The sequence below is a fragment of the Carcharhinus amblyrhynchos genome, chromosome 9 (assembly GCF_965287045.1).
Source record: "Carcharhinus amblyrhynchos chromosome 9, sCarAmb.v2.hapA, whole genome shotgun sequence".
Lineage (NCBI taxonomy): Eukaryota > Metazoa > Chordata > Chondrichthyes > Carcharhiniformes > Carcharhinidae > Carcharhinus > Carcharhinus amblyrhynchos.
In genome coordinates this window covers 19,738,291-19,752,209 of record NC_137332.1, presented here as the reverse complement: position 1 = coordinate 19,752,209, position 13,919 = coordinate 19,738,291, and the positions used below count along the sequence as shown (strand labels likewise).

The window sequence follows — 13,919 nt, the reverse complement described above, 5'->3', positions numbered from 1 at the left end:
TCCCAGCCTGCAGGTGCAGCAGGTGGTCAGGAAGGCGAATGGGATGCTGGCCTTCATAGTGAGGGGGATTGAATATAAAAGTAGGGAGGTCTTGCTGCAGCTGTATAGGGCGTTGGTGAGGCCGCAGCTGGAGTACTGTGTGCGGTTTTGGTCGCCGCACTTACGCAAGGATATTTTGACCTTGGAGGGAGTGCAGAGGAGGTTTACTAGGCTGATACTGGAGTTGAGGGGGTTGAGCTATGAGGAGAGGCTGAATAAACTAGGCTTGTACTTGTTAGAGTTTAGAAGAATGAGGGGAGATCTCATTGAGACATATAAGATGATGAATGGGATGGATAGGATAGAGGTGGAGAGACTCTTCCTGCTCAGAAAGAACAGTAGGACTAGGGGGCACAGCCTCAAGATAAAGGGGGGGGCGGTTTAGAACGGAGTTGAGGAGGAACTTCTTCACTCAAAGGGTGGTGAATCTCTGGAATTCTCTGCCCGTTGAAGTGGTGGAGGCTGCCTCGATAAATATTTTTAAGACATGGGTTGATGGGTTTTTGATAAGCGAGGGGATTAAGGGTTATGGGGAGAGGGCGGGAATGTGGAACTGAGCCACAACAGATCAGCCATGATCTTATTGAATGGTGGGGCAGGCTCGAAGGGCTAGATGGCCTACTCCTGCTCCTATTTCTTATGTTCTTATGTTCTAGAATGCCTGGGTTGCGTGAGGTCTTTGATTATTCTGGCTGCTTTTTCGAGGCAGCGGGAAGTGTAGACAGAGTTAATGGATGGGAGGCTGGTTTCATGATGGATTGGGGCTACATTCACAATGCTTTGTAGTTTCTTGCGGATTTGGTCAGAGCAGGAGCCATACCAAGTTGTGATACATCCAGAAAGGATGCTTTCTATGCTGCATCTGTAAACATTTGTGAGAGTCATAGTGGACATGCTGGATTCCTTTAACTTTCTGAGAAAATAGAATGGCTCAAACCAAGAGAACACATTTCCAAATCATCTTTCTAATAGTAAAGATTGACTTGGTTAAACATGTGGAGAACCAACCAAAGGAAAAAACATTTGTAGATTAAAAAGATTTACTGAACTTGCTAACAGTGTAACTAATGGTGTCAATTTTACGTGTGCTCTACAGTGCATACAACTCAGAGTATATTGACAATTGTGAAACCAGACCCTGTAAATTCTTCCCAGTTCAATATTTCGTCTCCCTCTTGAGCATTGTCATGTATTTTCTGTAGTGAGTTTTCTGTGTTTGATAGTTTTTCTTTGGGCCTGCCTTTTTAGTCTGGCTCATTGATGCATTATCCCTGCATTTGGGGTTAAAATAAAGTCAAAGTTTATTTATTGGTCACAAGTAGGCTTGCATTCACACTGTAATGAAGTTAATGTGAAAATCTCCTGGTCACCACAATCGGGTGCTTGCTTAGGTACACTGAGGGAGAATTTAGCACGGTCAATGCACCTAACCAGCACGTCTTGCTGACTACGGGAGAAAACCAGAGCACCCGGAGGAAACCCACACAGACATGGGGAGAATGTGCAGACTCCACACAGACAGTGACCCAAACCAGGCATCGAAGCTGAATCCCTGGCACTGTGAGGCAGCAGTGCTAACCACTGTGCCACCGTGCTAAGAACTTCAGATTTTATGAACCTCCTTTGCAACAATACACCAGCCCCTTGGGCTGCCTGCAACTGTTGGTGGTTTTATTTTCTGCATGGAAATAAACCATTGCCATTTAACAAACTGTCGGTAATTTCAGCGACAGATTGGAAAAACTTTACTTTGTGCGGCATGTCTACGCAGGGGCCACATTCGTTTCATAGTTTATAACCTCTGCAGGGTAGAAAAAATTAATTTCCCAAACTCAAATGAGTCATTTCCAATAGCTAACGCTGAAGAACCCTTTTAACTGCAGGTGATTGATTAGTGTTCTCACATTAAATAATTGCCTGAAACGAGTTGAAAATATTCCAGCATCGCTCTGCTTCTCCCTTCTTTCGAATTTTCTTGCTGCAAGTTGCCTTCCCTTAGTATGATTGCTACAGATCCCACAATACCCAATTACATGGAGGGGAAAAAAAAATTGATGTATGTCCACTTCATAAATTCTCAGTCGCACAGGTTGCAATGTTCCTGTGACATTCTTTAGTTCCCTCCCTAGACCTGGAGTAATAGATTGCATTGAAACTGAAATCGGGCCCCAAAGTACAATTCCTTGGCCTTGACCACCCAGAGGAGCCAGTCCTCTGACCCATGTAGGTTATTGATATGAGCCTTGAAATCTTACGGGTTAATGTCAGCTTCCTTGACTAAAATCATTTTTCCCTGAGCATGAATCAGTCAACCTTGCCATGCCTGTTTGAACAAGAAGATTAAATGGATGGCTCCTTGAGGATTGTGGTTATGCACCTTTATTGTCATATATTCTTGAAAAAGAAACGTGCGTCCGATGCAGGGAGATTCCTATTATTGCCGCATGGAATTTCTAGCAAGTGATGCGTAAGTGAAACGCATCATTTTCTTTCAGCAAGACAGAATTTCCCGTGTCGTTCTGTGTCGCTCTGCTACCCTGACTGAGACAGTGAAAAATTAATCATCATTGTTCCCCATAAAGTCAACCGTCATTGCACATTTGCCGCTTTGATCACCGCTGCCACTTAGACTGGAACCAGAACAGAGCTGGTGACCTGGCAGTGACATGATTTATACTGAGGGAAAAGAATGAAAAGATGTCATTATATAGTTTCAGTGAGCTTGAACAGCTAACAGGCACAGTTAAATGTTAAAGCAAGTTCGTGGTGATGTATTTAGTAGATTGAACATAAAATTATCAATAAAAGTCAAAAAGGCTGATTATGATCAGAAGTGGTACTGTTAGATTTCTCAAGGGTTTTCAATTAGCAGATTTCTCCAGGGCTGGAAAAATACACTACTTCCTCCTCCCTCTCCCTCCCCAGCTTAAAGGCTATCAAACAATCTTTTTGATAGCTGCTGCACTAAATGTCTGAAGTTGGACAATGTAGGCATTGGCATAAGATGCAGTCCTGGTTGGGGGCATTGGCATGAGATGCACAGTCCTGGTTGGGGGCATTGGCATGAGATGCGCAATCCTGGTTGGGGGCATTGGCATGAGATGCACAGTCCTGGTTGGGGGCATTGGCATGGAATGCACAATCCTGGTCGGAGGCACGGGCATGGAATGCACAGTCCTGGTTAGCAGCACCGACTGGATGGTAGGCCTTCATGAATCTTCTCAAATTTGGGAAACTGGACTTCCAATGTGTTTTTAGACAGCTCCTGTTAAGTTCCATTGTTACTTTTGATCATCCAGGGACCCTTCCTTAGCATCTTCTATCATAGGATGGCAAGGATACCAAGGCTACATAGCTAGTGTTGTAGCATGAGGTAGCACAGCAAGGAATCTGGTGATTTATTGAAGGAAAGTTAGAACTATACACAAATAAGCTCAGTACAAATGTGGGTCTATTTTCACTAACCCCCCGAGCTCACACTGAAGGTTAGCTCCTACTAAGATCCACGCTTTGACATCTACCAGACAGGCAGTGGTTTGCACGCCTCCTCCTGATAGGCCCCAGGAGGGCCAGGTGACCATGAACATCTGCCCCTTAAAGGGGCCAAACTACCATAGGTAGGATGATGCAGCCATGCCTGCCAAACACTGGCTATCAATGGGGTATTCCCCCCAGAGATTGCCAACAGACTCCAGCTGGCATGAATGTCAACCCCAACTCCAAGAAGACAACAACTGGGCAATAACTTGAATTTATATAATGCCTTTACTGAAGCTATCTATCAGAAGATGCTGCATGTGGGTCTTGTCAAACTAAATTTGACAGTGAACTATATAAAGGAATAGGGAAACAAAAGCTTGGTCAATGATTTAAAGAAGAGAGAGGTGGACAGATTTAGGGAGGCAATTTTGGAGCTTTGTGTGCCAAGACAGCTAAAAGATGACATGACTGCTATTGGTGAAGTGGCGATGCACAAGAGGCCAGAATTGGGAGATTTTGGAGGGTTGCAGAGGAGGAGGAGGTGACAGATACAGAGAGAGGAGACGCCATGGAGGGATTTGAAAATAAGGAGGAGAGTTTTAAAATTGAGGTATTGCCAGATTGAGAATCCAGGTAGGCCTGTGAGCACGGAGGTGCTGAATGAATGGGGGTAGCATCATTTTAGCTGAGGTCAGGTTTACTAAGGGTGCAAGGGCTGCCACCTCTTATCTTCTCCTAAGCTTTAAGCCATCGCGTTTCATTCCAAATCATCAGATACACTAGAAGCCCGATAGCCATTAACAAAATTAACCAAACATTAACAAGTACGAAAACTGCACAACCTAACTGAAGTAAAACAGTTTTATACAGAAGATACTGAAAAATACAGAATGTAGAATGACAGTCAGAAGTCTCAAGACACCAGATTAAAGTCCACCAGGTTTATTTGCTAGCAGGAGCTTTCAGAGCACTGCTCCTGCACTCACCTGATAAAGGAGCAGTGGTCCGAAAGCTTGTGCCTCCAAATAAACCTGTTGGACTTTAACCTGGTGTTGTAAGACTTCTTACTGTGTCGACCCCAGTCCAGTGCTGGCATGGTCACGTCAGAATGACATTTGTTACAGTTTTGTTATGAAGCAATGTTTCAAGAATTACAATGGATGGACTTTTCAGCACACATTATACAATCTTTTGAAATAAGGAAAGAAAAGGTGATCCAGCAACAAGTCAATCAATAGTGATATCTGATGAAAGAGCCCAGATGAAATATTACACTCCTCTTCTTTCATACGCACTCTATTATTTTCTGGGATTTTTTTTTAAGACTCCCTGCGTACATGATGTTTTATAATCGTAAAAAATTTCTGATGTTTATCTTTGTTTCATATTTGAAGAAAGAATAGATGAAGGATATATACTTTTTTTCTCGCCTCCTTGTAGAATGGCTGAACAAGTGGGAAATGTGTCCATTCTCAGAAATTTCAGAGCTGGGACCCTTTAACTCTTTGGCCTCCGCTATGTGAGGAAGAAAGTTTAAAGTTTATTTTGTTAGTTGTCACAAGTAGGCTTACATTAATACTGCAATGAAGTTACTGTGAAAATCCCTTAGTCGCCACACTCCAACACCTATTCGGGTACACTGAGGGAGAATTTAGCATGGCCAATGCATCTAACCAGCACATCTTTCAGACTGTGGGAGGAAACCGGAGCACTGGAGGAAACCCGCACAGACATGGGGAGAATGTTCAGACTCCGCGCCGACAGTGACCCAAGCCAGGACTTGAACCCGGGTCCCTGGCACCATGAGGCAGCAGTGCTAACCACTGTGTGCCATGTGGCAGTGGCAGCCGGCCGATGGCAAATTCGGATGCTACATACTGGCATGAAGAAAAGCAAAATCTGTCAGTGAATCTCAAACCTGCACCCCAAACCATAGGGGAATCAGTCAGTGCGTATGATTTGATTTATTATTGTCACGTGCATTACTATACAGTGAAAAGTATTGTTCCTTGCATGCTGTACAGATAAAGCACACCGTTCATAGAGAAGGAGAGAGCGCAGAACGTAGTGTTACAGTCCATGTTAGGGTGTCGAGAAAGATCAATTTAGTGCGAGATAGGTCCATTCAGAAGTCTGATGGCAGCAGAGAAGAAACCGTTCTTGAGTCAGTTGGTGCGTGACCTCAGACTAAATTTAGGTTCTCCCTCCAATTAAATCGCAGCGGGCAAGCTGTTAAAGCTGATAGGCCAAACAGAAGCCTTCCAGTTTGAAAGGAGCAGCAGGCTGAGATGGAAGATATGAAAGAGAGGGAGCTCTTCAACATGGATGCAACCTCTGTCCAACTGGTTAAACCCATTAATTAAACTCAGCAGCCAGCCCAGCAGTGTGGCTTGACAGATGGGTTTTCGGTGGGGAAGGAGTCTGCATTTCACACTCTCCATGCCGGCCTGTGGCTGATCCTATACCTAGGCAGGCAAAAAGGGTTTCTGCCTGGAGTCTTGGCCCCCCGGGCCTGAGGGCAGATGCCCATCTCCAGGATTAGCTAAGTTTGCCCCTGCCAGTGCGAGGAATTGGAAGTTGACTGGAAAATAACAGTTGATAACCTTTAATTGGCTTCAGTTAAGCTCTCATTGAGTTTGATTGGATACTTACTGGGTGTGGACCTATCACTTTGACACCCTTGATTGTGCTTCCATCAAAATGGCACAGAATGGGATGGAACTAGGCCAAAAACATGTCAGCCACCGAGACTATTTTAAGTTCCCACATTCCTCTGACCCTGGTTGGGGTAGAAAATCCAGTCCGGTGGACTGAATGGCCTCCTTCCACACCACGCGATCCTGAATTAGGACAGTTCGAACCTGAGCGCGTGGTACCGTTTTACCTTCTCCTGACCCCAGGGAAGGAAATCAAGCCCTTGTGTCCAGAACTAATTGAAGATTGTGATTTGCAATTTGGAGAAAGGTCAAGTGTGACCAGTATTCTTTACTGCAGTCAGAGGAATGCTGAGTACTCACTTGGCAGATTTAGCAGGTTAGCCTCAAGGGCAGTAATCACTTCAGAAGACTGGGAGGTTAGCTATTTAGAGGGTGAATTACACTGCAATATGGGAGATAAAAATTACCCACGCCCACAGAGCTGTGCAGAAGAATTGGAACATTGATTTAAAGACAGGGGAAATAATTAATTCACAGAGCATAGGAGAAGTGACCAAGTGCGCAAGCAAAGTGAGTCACTTTGCCAAAACGGAATCATCTGTCTGCTAAGTCAAATTTGATCATTTTGTTGAGCGTATTAAACTCAATCACTGCATAACGTTGCTGGAAAGCACACGGCATAATGTGGAAAAGGGAAATTTGCAATAGCAATGTTACCACGTGGCATTTTCTATTGAGCACTGAGCAAGTAATGGCAATAAATCAGTCAGAAGCTTGTGTGCTCATGGAATACTGACAGTGCAGACAGCTGGGGCGGGCGGGGGAACGACTGTATCCCCCCGTGTCTGTGTCAGCTTTCTTCCAGAGCAGTTCAGCTTGTCCCACAACCCCTCACCTTCCCACTGCAGCCCAGCAACTTTTTTTTTTCTCTGTCTTAAGATAATTATTCAATTCTCTTTTGAAAGTCACTATTGAACCTGCCTCCTCCACACTTTAAAACAGTGTAATCCAGATCCTAACCACCTGCTGTGTGAAAAAATAAAGTTTTTTTATTTATCACGTTGCCTTTGGTTTTTCTCCCAATCTGCTTAAATCAATTTCTTCTGATGCCTGACCCTTGTAACAATGGGAACCATTTCTATCCATTCTGTCCAGACCCCTTTTTGATTTTAAATACCTCTATCAAATCTCCCAATCTTCTCTGAAGAAAACAGCCCCAGCTTCTCCAGCTGACCCAGATAATTGAAGTCTCTCATCCCCAGAGACAATTTCTGGACTCTCTCCCACTCTCTCTCTCTCTCCCCCTCTTAATGCCATTAGATACTTCCTAAAGTGTGTTGCTCAGAATTGGACTCCAGATGAGGGCAAACCGTTGTTTTTCATCGTTCGTGATAAACTTGCTTTTGTACTCAGTCCTCTTATCTTCAAAGCTCAGGATCCTGTGTGCTTAACCACTTTCTCAAGCTGTCTTGCCACGATCAGTGATCAGAAATCGTGCACACCCAAGTCAGTGTCATTGAAGTAGATCAAAAGAAGTAGTTGTCTTAATATTTGATTTGATTTATTATTGTCATATGTATTAACATACAGTGAAAAGTGTTGTTTCTTGCACGCTATACAGACATAACATACCGTTCATAGAGAAGGAAACGAGAGAGTGCAGAATGTAGTGTTACAGTCATAGCTGGGGTGTAGGGAAAGATCAACTTAATGCAAGGTAAGTCCATTCAAAAGTCTGACAGCAGCAGGGAAGAAGCTGTTCTTGAGTTGGTTGGTACGTGACCTCAGACTTTTTTTTACCTTTCTCCCGAAGGATGAAGGTGGAAGAGAGAATGTCCGGTGTGCTTAGGGCCCTTAATTATATGGCTGCTTTGCTGAGACAGCGGGAAGAGTAGATAGAATCAATGGATGGGAGGCTGGTTTGCATGATGGTTTGGGTACATTCACGATCTTTTGTAGTATTGACCAATGGGGAACCCACCATTGAAAAACAGCCTTTCGCTGCCACGAGGGACAAGATTTCCACATCCCCCCCTTCCTTCTTGGCGGGTGGAGGGAGCCAGCCGTTTGCCGGTGGCGGGATCTTCCCGCTGTTCACACCCTGTGTTGCCAGGTCGTAAGATTCCGCTGGCGGGAACGGCTAGAAAATTCTGTCTCGTACTTCCAGTCATTCGACCAGCTTTGTAACCATGCTGCCTCCGTTCCTTTTGCTTCATGGATTTTGCCTTTGCTGACAAGCCTGTTATGTTGCATTTTGTCAAACTTCTTTTGGAAGTCCTTGCACACCTCATCAATTGCATGATCCTCAACTACCTTTTCTGTTACCTCGTCAAAAACTCATCGGAAGAATTGCAGGTGTAGCTAGAAAAAGAGTGGAGAAAATAATGGGAGTTGAATTAGGAAGAAATAAGTTTGATGGAACAGAAAGGCTTTGAAATAATGGGCTGACCAGAGCAATCTTGCTTATGGGGACTATGAGGTTGAAATATCCGGTTATTCACTAAAAGCACTCCAAAAATATTACCTACAGACTAAAGGACATATTTGTGTAAAGTGATCTTTTCTCAGATATTATTTGTAAATGCAAATTTCTTTTTTCTTTTAGATTCTTATTGCCAGTCTCATGTGCACTTACAACAAGGATGATTGGTCAGAACTTGCAAAAATGGTGGAGGTAAGTCTTTGTGTTATGCACGTTCTATATCGCTACAGAATCAATTTGAACATTTTCACTGCGCTGTGCATTATATTGTTTGGAGATAAAATAATTCCACATAAACAATTAATGCTTTGTGTTGTTTCCGGTTTTATTTTATACCGATCAATCAAAATGAGATGCATTTTCATTTAAGCAACTTCTGTTAATAGACAAGGTGGGAAGGACAATTAATTCCATCAAAAGATGTGGGCAAGGCGGATGTTGCCCATTCCAGTTTGAACCTCATAGTTGCCGTAAAGGAGACTTGAGTTCTGCTTCTTCATAAAATACCTTTATTTCTTTGATCCAGCTCCACTGCAATTTTCCACCAACAAATAGTGCCACCTGTAGCCCCTTTATGTATCAGTGACTTCTTTTGAACAATTGACAGCAAATTAGGACTTGATTGGAAGGTCTGTCACCCATTCCTGACTATTCCTCGTTGCCTAGCGATACAGTAGATCTATACCTTGAAACACATACAGTCCAGGTGTGATTCTTTGCGTACTTTTGATAACCAAATGCCTTGCTCGATTATTTCAGAGGGCAGTTAAAAGAGTTAACAACCTTTGCAAGGGCCACACAAGCCACACCAGGTTAGGACAATAGATCTTATTCCCTAAAGGGCATTAAAGAACCAGTGGGTCTTTGATGACAGCTCAACAGTTTTACATTGTGCCAGCTTTTTATTTCCATTGTTTTTAAAAACTGAATTGGATTTCTGCAACATTCGAACAAATGATAGTCCTGTCATTTTAAGGATCATCATTTTGAGAATATGCCAGTGCTTATGCAGTAACACCAGATGATGTGATCCAATTGGATTTGGTGATGAATGTTGTTATGGTGTTCCAAACTGATTTACAAACTATATGGCCGTGTGTAGCATCGTCAGAATGCCATGCCACTCACCACTGCACCACAGTCAGTGTGCCAAGCTGTTACATATCAGTCCACCAGCCACATGCAGAGCTGCAAGAAATAGACTTGATGACGTTCCAGTGCTGGATTTAAAAAGTTGAATTGTTTTGAACTTCTGGGAACCACGCTACATATGAAATGGCTAAGTCAGTTGTGTGTCATTAACGTTCAAATGACTCCCCAGGGACGAAAAGAAATTTTTAAAGTTTTGTTTATTAGTGTCACAAGTAGGCTTACATTAATACTGCAATGAAGCCATTGTGAAAATCCCCTAGTCACCACATTCTGGCACCTGTTCGGATACACTGAGGGAGAATTTAGCATGTCCAGTGCACCTAACCAGCACATCTTTTGGAAGGAAACTGGAACACCCAGAGGGGAAACACACAGGCATGGGGAGAACATGCAGACTCCACACAATCACCCAAGGCCTGAATTGAACCTGGATCCCTAGCAGTCTGAGTGCTAATTACTGTGCCTCCATGCTGCCCATTTACCACATGAATGTACAGATCTTTAGATTGGCGTGTAATGCACCTGAAAAATGTGGCAGAATTTTAACCCCCAGAAATGGGTGGTTTTGAGTCGGGTCAGAAGTTAAAAATTTCAAACTTCCCCTGAACCTGCCCAGTTCTGGTATAAAAGGGGCAAGTGTTCCGTAAGGCTGGAATATCAGCCTGATCTCCCTGTACTTATATCTGTTGACTGCATATTCCCATAATAATGACCCTTAAAATTGCTGGCCATCTTTTCTATGAACCTTGCAAAATCTCAGATTTGGAAGGACTTACTGAAGGGAAATTAAATTAAACGATATTAGTAATTGGTTTTGTAATCTTAAGCTCTAGATCCATTCTAAACCTGTTTGGTCCAATTGACCGTGAAATCTGTAGCTAAATTCTGGCTTAACATGAGCTTTGCTGTCTAAATGCTGACTGTGATGAATGACTTCATCATGTAGCTTGTTCCTTTGCTGTCTGCAAGGCGTAAAACGCTTATGATTTTTCACATCTCTAATGGCTATCAGTTTGAGAAAATTAACAAATCTCCACGCAAAACTCACATGAGCAGGTTTATGGGGGATGTAATATTTATATATTTCCCCACTCAGATGTGTTTTAAATTTATTTTAACTGAGACATTTTTGACAGCTCGGACACACAGGCCCAGAGATTCTTGGTGGCGAACCCATTCGCCCAGGTGAGAAATGGGCAGCAAAGCATCCAATATGGCAAGCAGCTCGTCCCAGGTTATTCTGCGCCAAGAGAAAAATGTTGCCCATTGTGTTGGCTTGGGCAGCTGCTTGGGCAGGAGTCGTGCCATCACAGTGACTGCAAATTGGCTGGCTAATACTTGGGCTTGAATTTTTCAGCGGGCATCAAGACCATGTGGGGGTCCTGATCTCAACAAATCCCACTGACTCTCACAGTCTTTCTGAGGCAGCCTGTTAACTGACCACTGCCGATGCACGGTGGTAAAGTGGTTGGCACTGCTGGCTTACAGCGCCAGGGACCCGGGTTCGATTCCCGGCTTGGGTCACTGTCTGTGCGGAGTCTGCACATTCTCCTTGTGTTTGCGTGGGTTTCCTCCGGGTGCTTTAGTTTCTACCCGCCATCCGAAAGAAACGCTGGTTAGGTGCATTGGCCATGCTAAATCCTCCCTCAGTGTACCCAAACAGGTGCCAGAGTGTAGCGACTAGGGGATTTTCACAATAGCTTCATTGCAGTGTTAATGTAAGCCCATTTGTGACACTAATAAATAAACTTTAACCTATATCTCTTGGGGGGGGGGGGGGGGGGGGGGCTGGGGGCTGGGGGGGTGGTGTTGATGGGAGGAGGGAATCATTGGAGTACAGCAAGTGCCCTCTGAAGACTAAAATTGTTAAAAATAATTGTGGCCACAGTTGCAGACAATCAGAGGAGGGACCCGGCCAGCAGAAGGCTGCCTCTTGATACTAGTAGGCTCCATACCCTGGCAATGGGAATACCCCATCTCCATTGGAAAATGGCCTCTGGGGAACCCCCTTGAAGAGACAATGCACCAGGAGTTGTCCCAACATGACTCCCTCCTACTGCTCTCACCTTCTGCCTTGTTCCAATTGCTCCACTTCCTCTTATACAGAATATGATCCATTACATTTCTCCCTCTTTAGCTCTGAAGAAGAGTCGCACAGTCTTAAAATGCTAACCCTGTTTCTCTCCCTCCACAGAAGCTGCCAGACCTGCTGAGTTTTACTCGCATTTTCTGTTTTTATTTAATCCTTCCAACCTTTCCTGGGTAACCATTCTGCAAAGTATGTTGAAACCATCTGAAATCTTTGGTGGTGATTCTCCCAGCTTGCTCTGCTGCTCTACCAGTGCAAGGAGCCAGGAGACAACAGTGGAGGCTGTTTCACGGGCTCCTCACTGGGTGTCACACCCTCCACACATCTCCGGGCCCAGGGTTTGCAGCGTCATCAGCTCCGTGCCAGAAATTGGCATGGATCTGATTTCAGTATTTAAATCAGGACTTGCATTTGATTAGTGTACTCCAGCAGGGTTTACTACAGCGCCCCACCAACAGGGAACAGGCACCCCAACACTGCTGCAGTGAAGTGAGGCCATTGAGGCCTCCTCAGGAGGTCAGGGGTAAGGGTGGGTGCACCGAGGCAGTGATAGCTTGGCAGTGCCATCCTGGCCCCCTGGCTCTGCACAAGGGACAAACTGGCGATGGCCAAGTGGCACCTTGGCATTGCCAACTGGGCATAGGGCAGTGGCAAGGAGGCCAGGCCAGAGGAGAAGGGGCCTAATGGGGGTGGGACTTTGGGGGCGATCGGTGGAGATGGCGGTGGAGGGGGTGGGGGGGGGAGCATCTCGTTGCCACTCTGCACTGGGATCACAGGCAGGGGAAGGGAGGATGGTGATCGGGGCTGACAATCTCGGGGGCGGGTGCTGGTGGGGTGGCGGGGGAGACGTGATCAGGACTACCGGGGTGGGGAGAATGGGGGGAATCAAGAGAAAGGAGCTCGCTGAGTGGGAGGGACATCAGGGCCGGTGCAGAGAGGCCTGTGAGGCCAGTGATCAGGGGGTGGGAGGGGTTGGAGGGGCAGTGACCAGGAGTCATGGGGTTGACCAGCGATCGGGAGGCCGGCAATACAGGGCCACTGCACATTCACCAATCTCGTCACTGACAGATGGGCGCAGTGGGAGTGTGGGAGATTTCATCTGAAAATCTCGCTAAAAAAACCAGCAGGAGTTACCCCCCCGGACAGGCCATAGAATTCTTTTGGGGAGAATCCCAGCCTTTGATATTAAATTGAAGTTTCAGAGGGTTGTTGGCACAGGGTAATTGCTTTCCTGGGCAATTCCTGGGCATCCTTGTACGAAGACCCCCAAGAGGGTCCCCCAGCACATCTTTTGAGTTCTGTCCGGGAATATGACCCTCTGGATACGAGAAGATCCGGAACATCGAAAATTAGTGCATTTTTTTTCCCCCTGTGACAGCATTTAAGTTAAATAAAATCACTAGTCTTGACAAAAGAAATAATCTATTGCCAAGTGATTTTATTCATTTTTGGATCATTGTATTTGCATTATGATTCAACAATATTTTCTTTCATTGATTCTCACTTGATTTTTACAACTCAATAAACCACATGTTTTCTGACCATGAACACAGCTAAGCTATGCAGTCAAGATTATAAAATGCGGGAATAATATAACATTTGTTCTTTATTCAAACTTCCCATCAAATTGAATTGTATGAGGCCAGCTGCTCCATCTTTCAGTCAATAAGAAAGATCTAATTACTTCCAACTAATGTTCGTGTAAGTTTTTCTGTTCAGCATAACAATTTGATATGGAAGCATAGAAACTAGAAGCAGGAGTAGGCCATTTGACTGGTTGAGCTTGCTCATTCATTATGATTATGGCTGATCATCAAATTCAATATCCTGATTTCACCCCCATCCACCCATATCCCTTGATGCCTTTAGCCCCAATAGCTATATCTAATTTCTTCTTGAAATCGAACAACGTTTTGGCCTAAATTACATTCTGTGGTAGTGAATGCCACACATTCACCGCCCTCTGGGTGAAGGAATTTTCAGTTCTAAAAGGTTTACCCCCTTATCCTCCAACCAAGAC

At 44.7% G+C, this 13,919-nt stretch overlaps 1 protein-coding gene across 1 annotated transcript in view; it reads left to right on the top strand.

Moving 5' to 3' along the window:
• Window positions 1–13,919, top strand: part of LOC145347633 (dihydropyrimidine dehydrogenase [NADP(+)]-like) — a 710,299-nt gene that overhangs the window by 528,624 nt on the left and 167,756 nt on the right. The window contains exon 15 of the mRNA XM_080195279.1: window positions 8,782–8,850. Coding sequence (XP_080051405.1) covers window positions 8,782–8,850 — 69 coding nt within the window. The remainder of the gene's footprint in view (window positions 1–8,781; window positions 8,851–13,919) is intronic.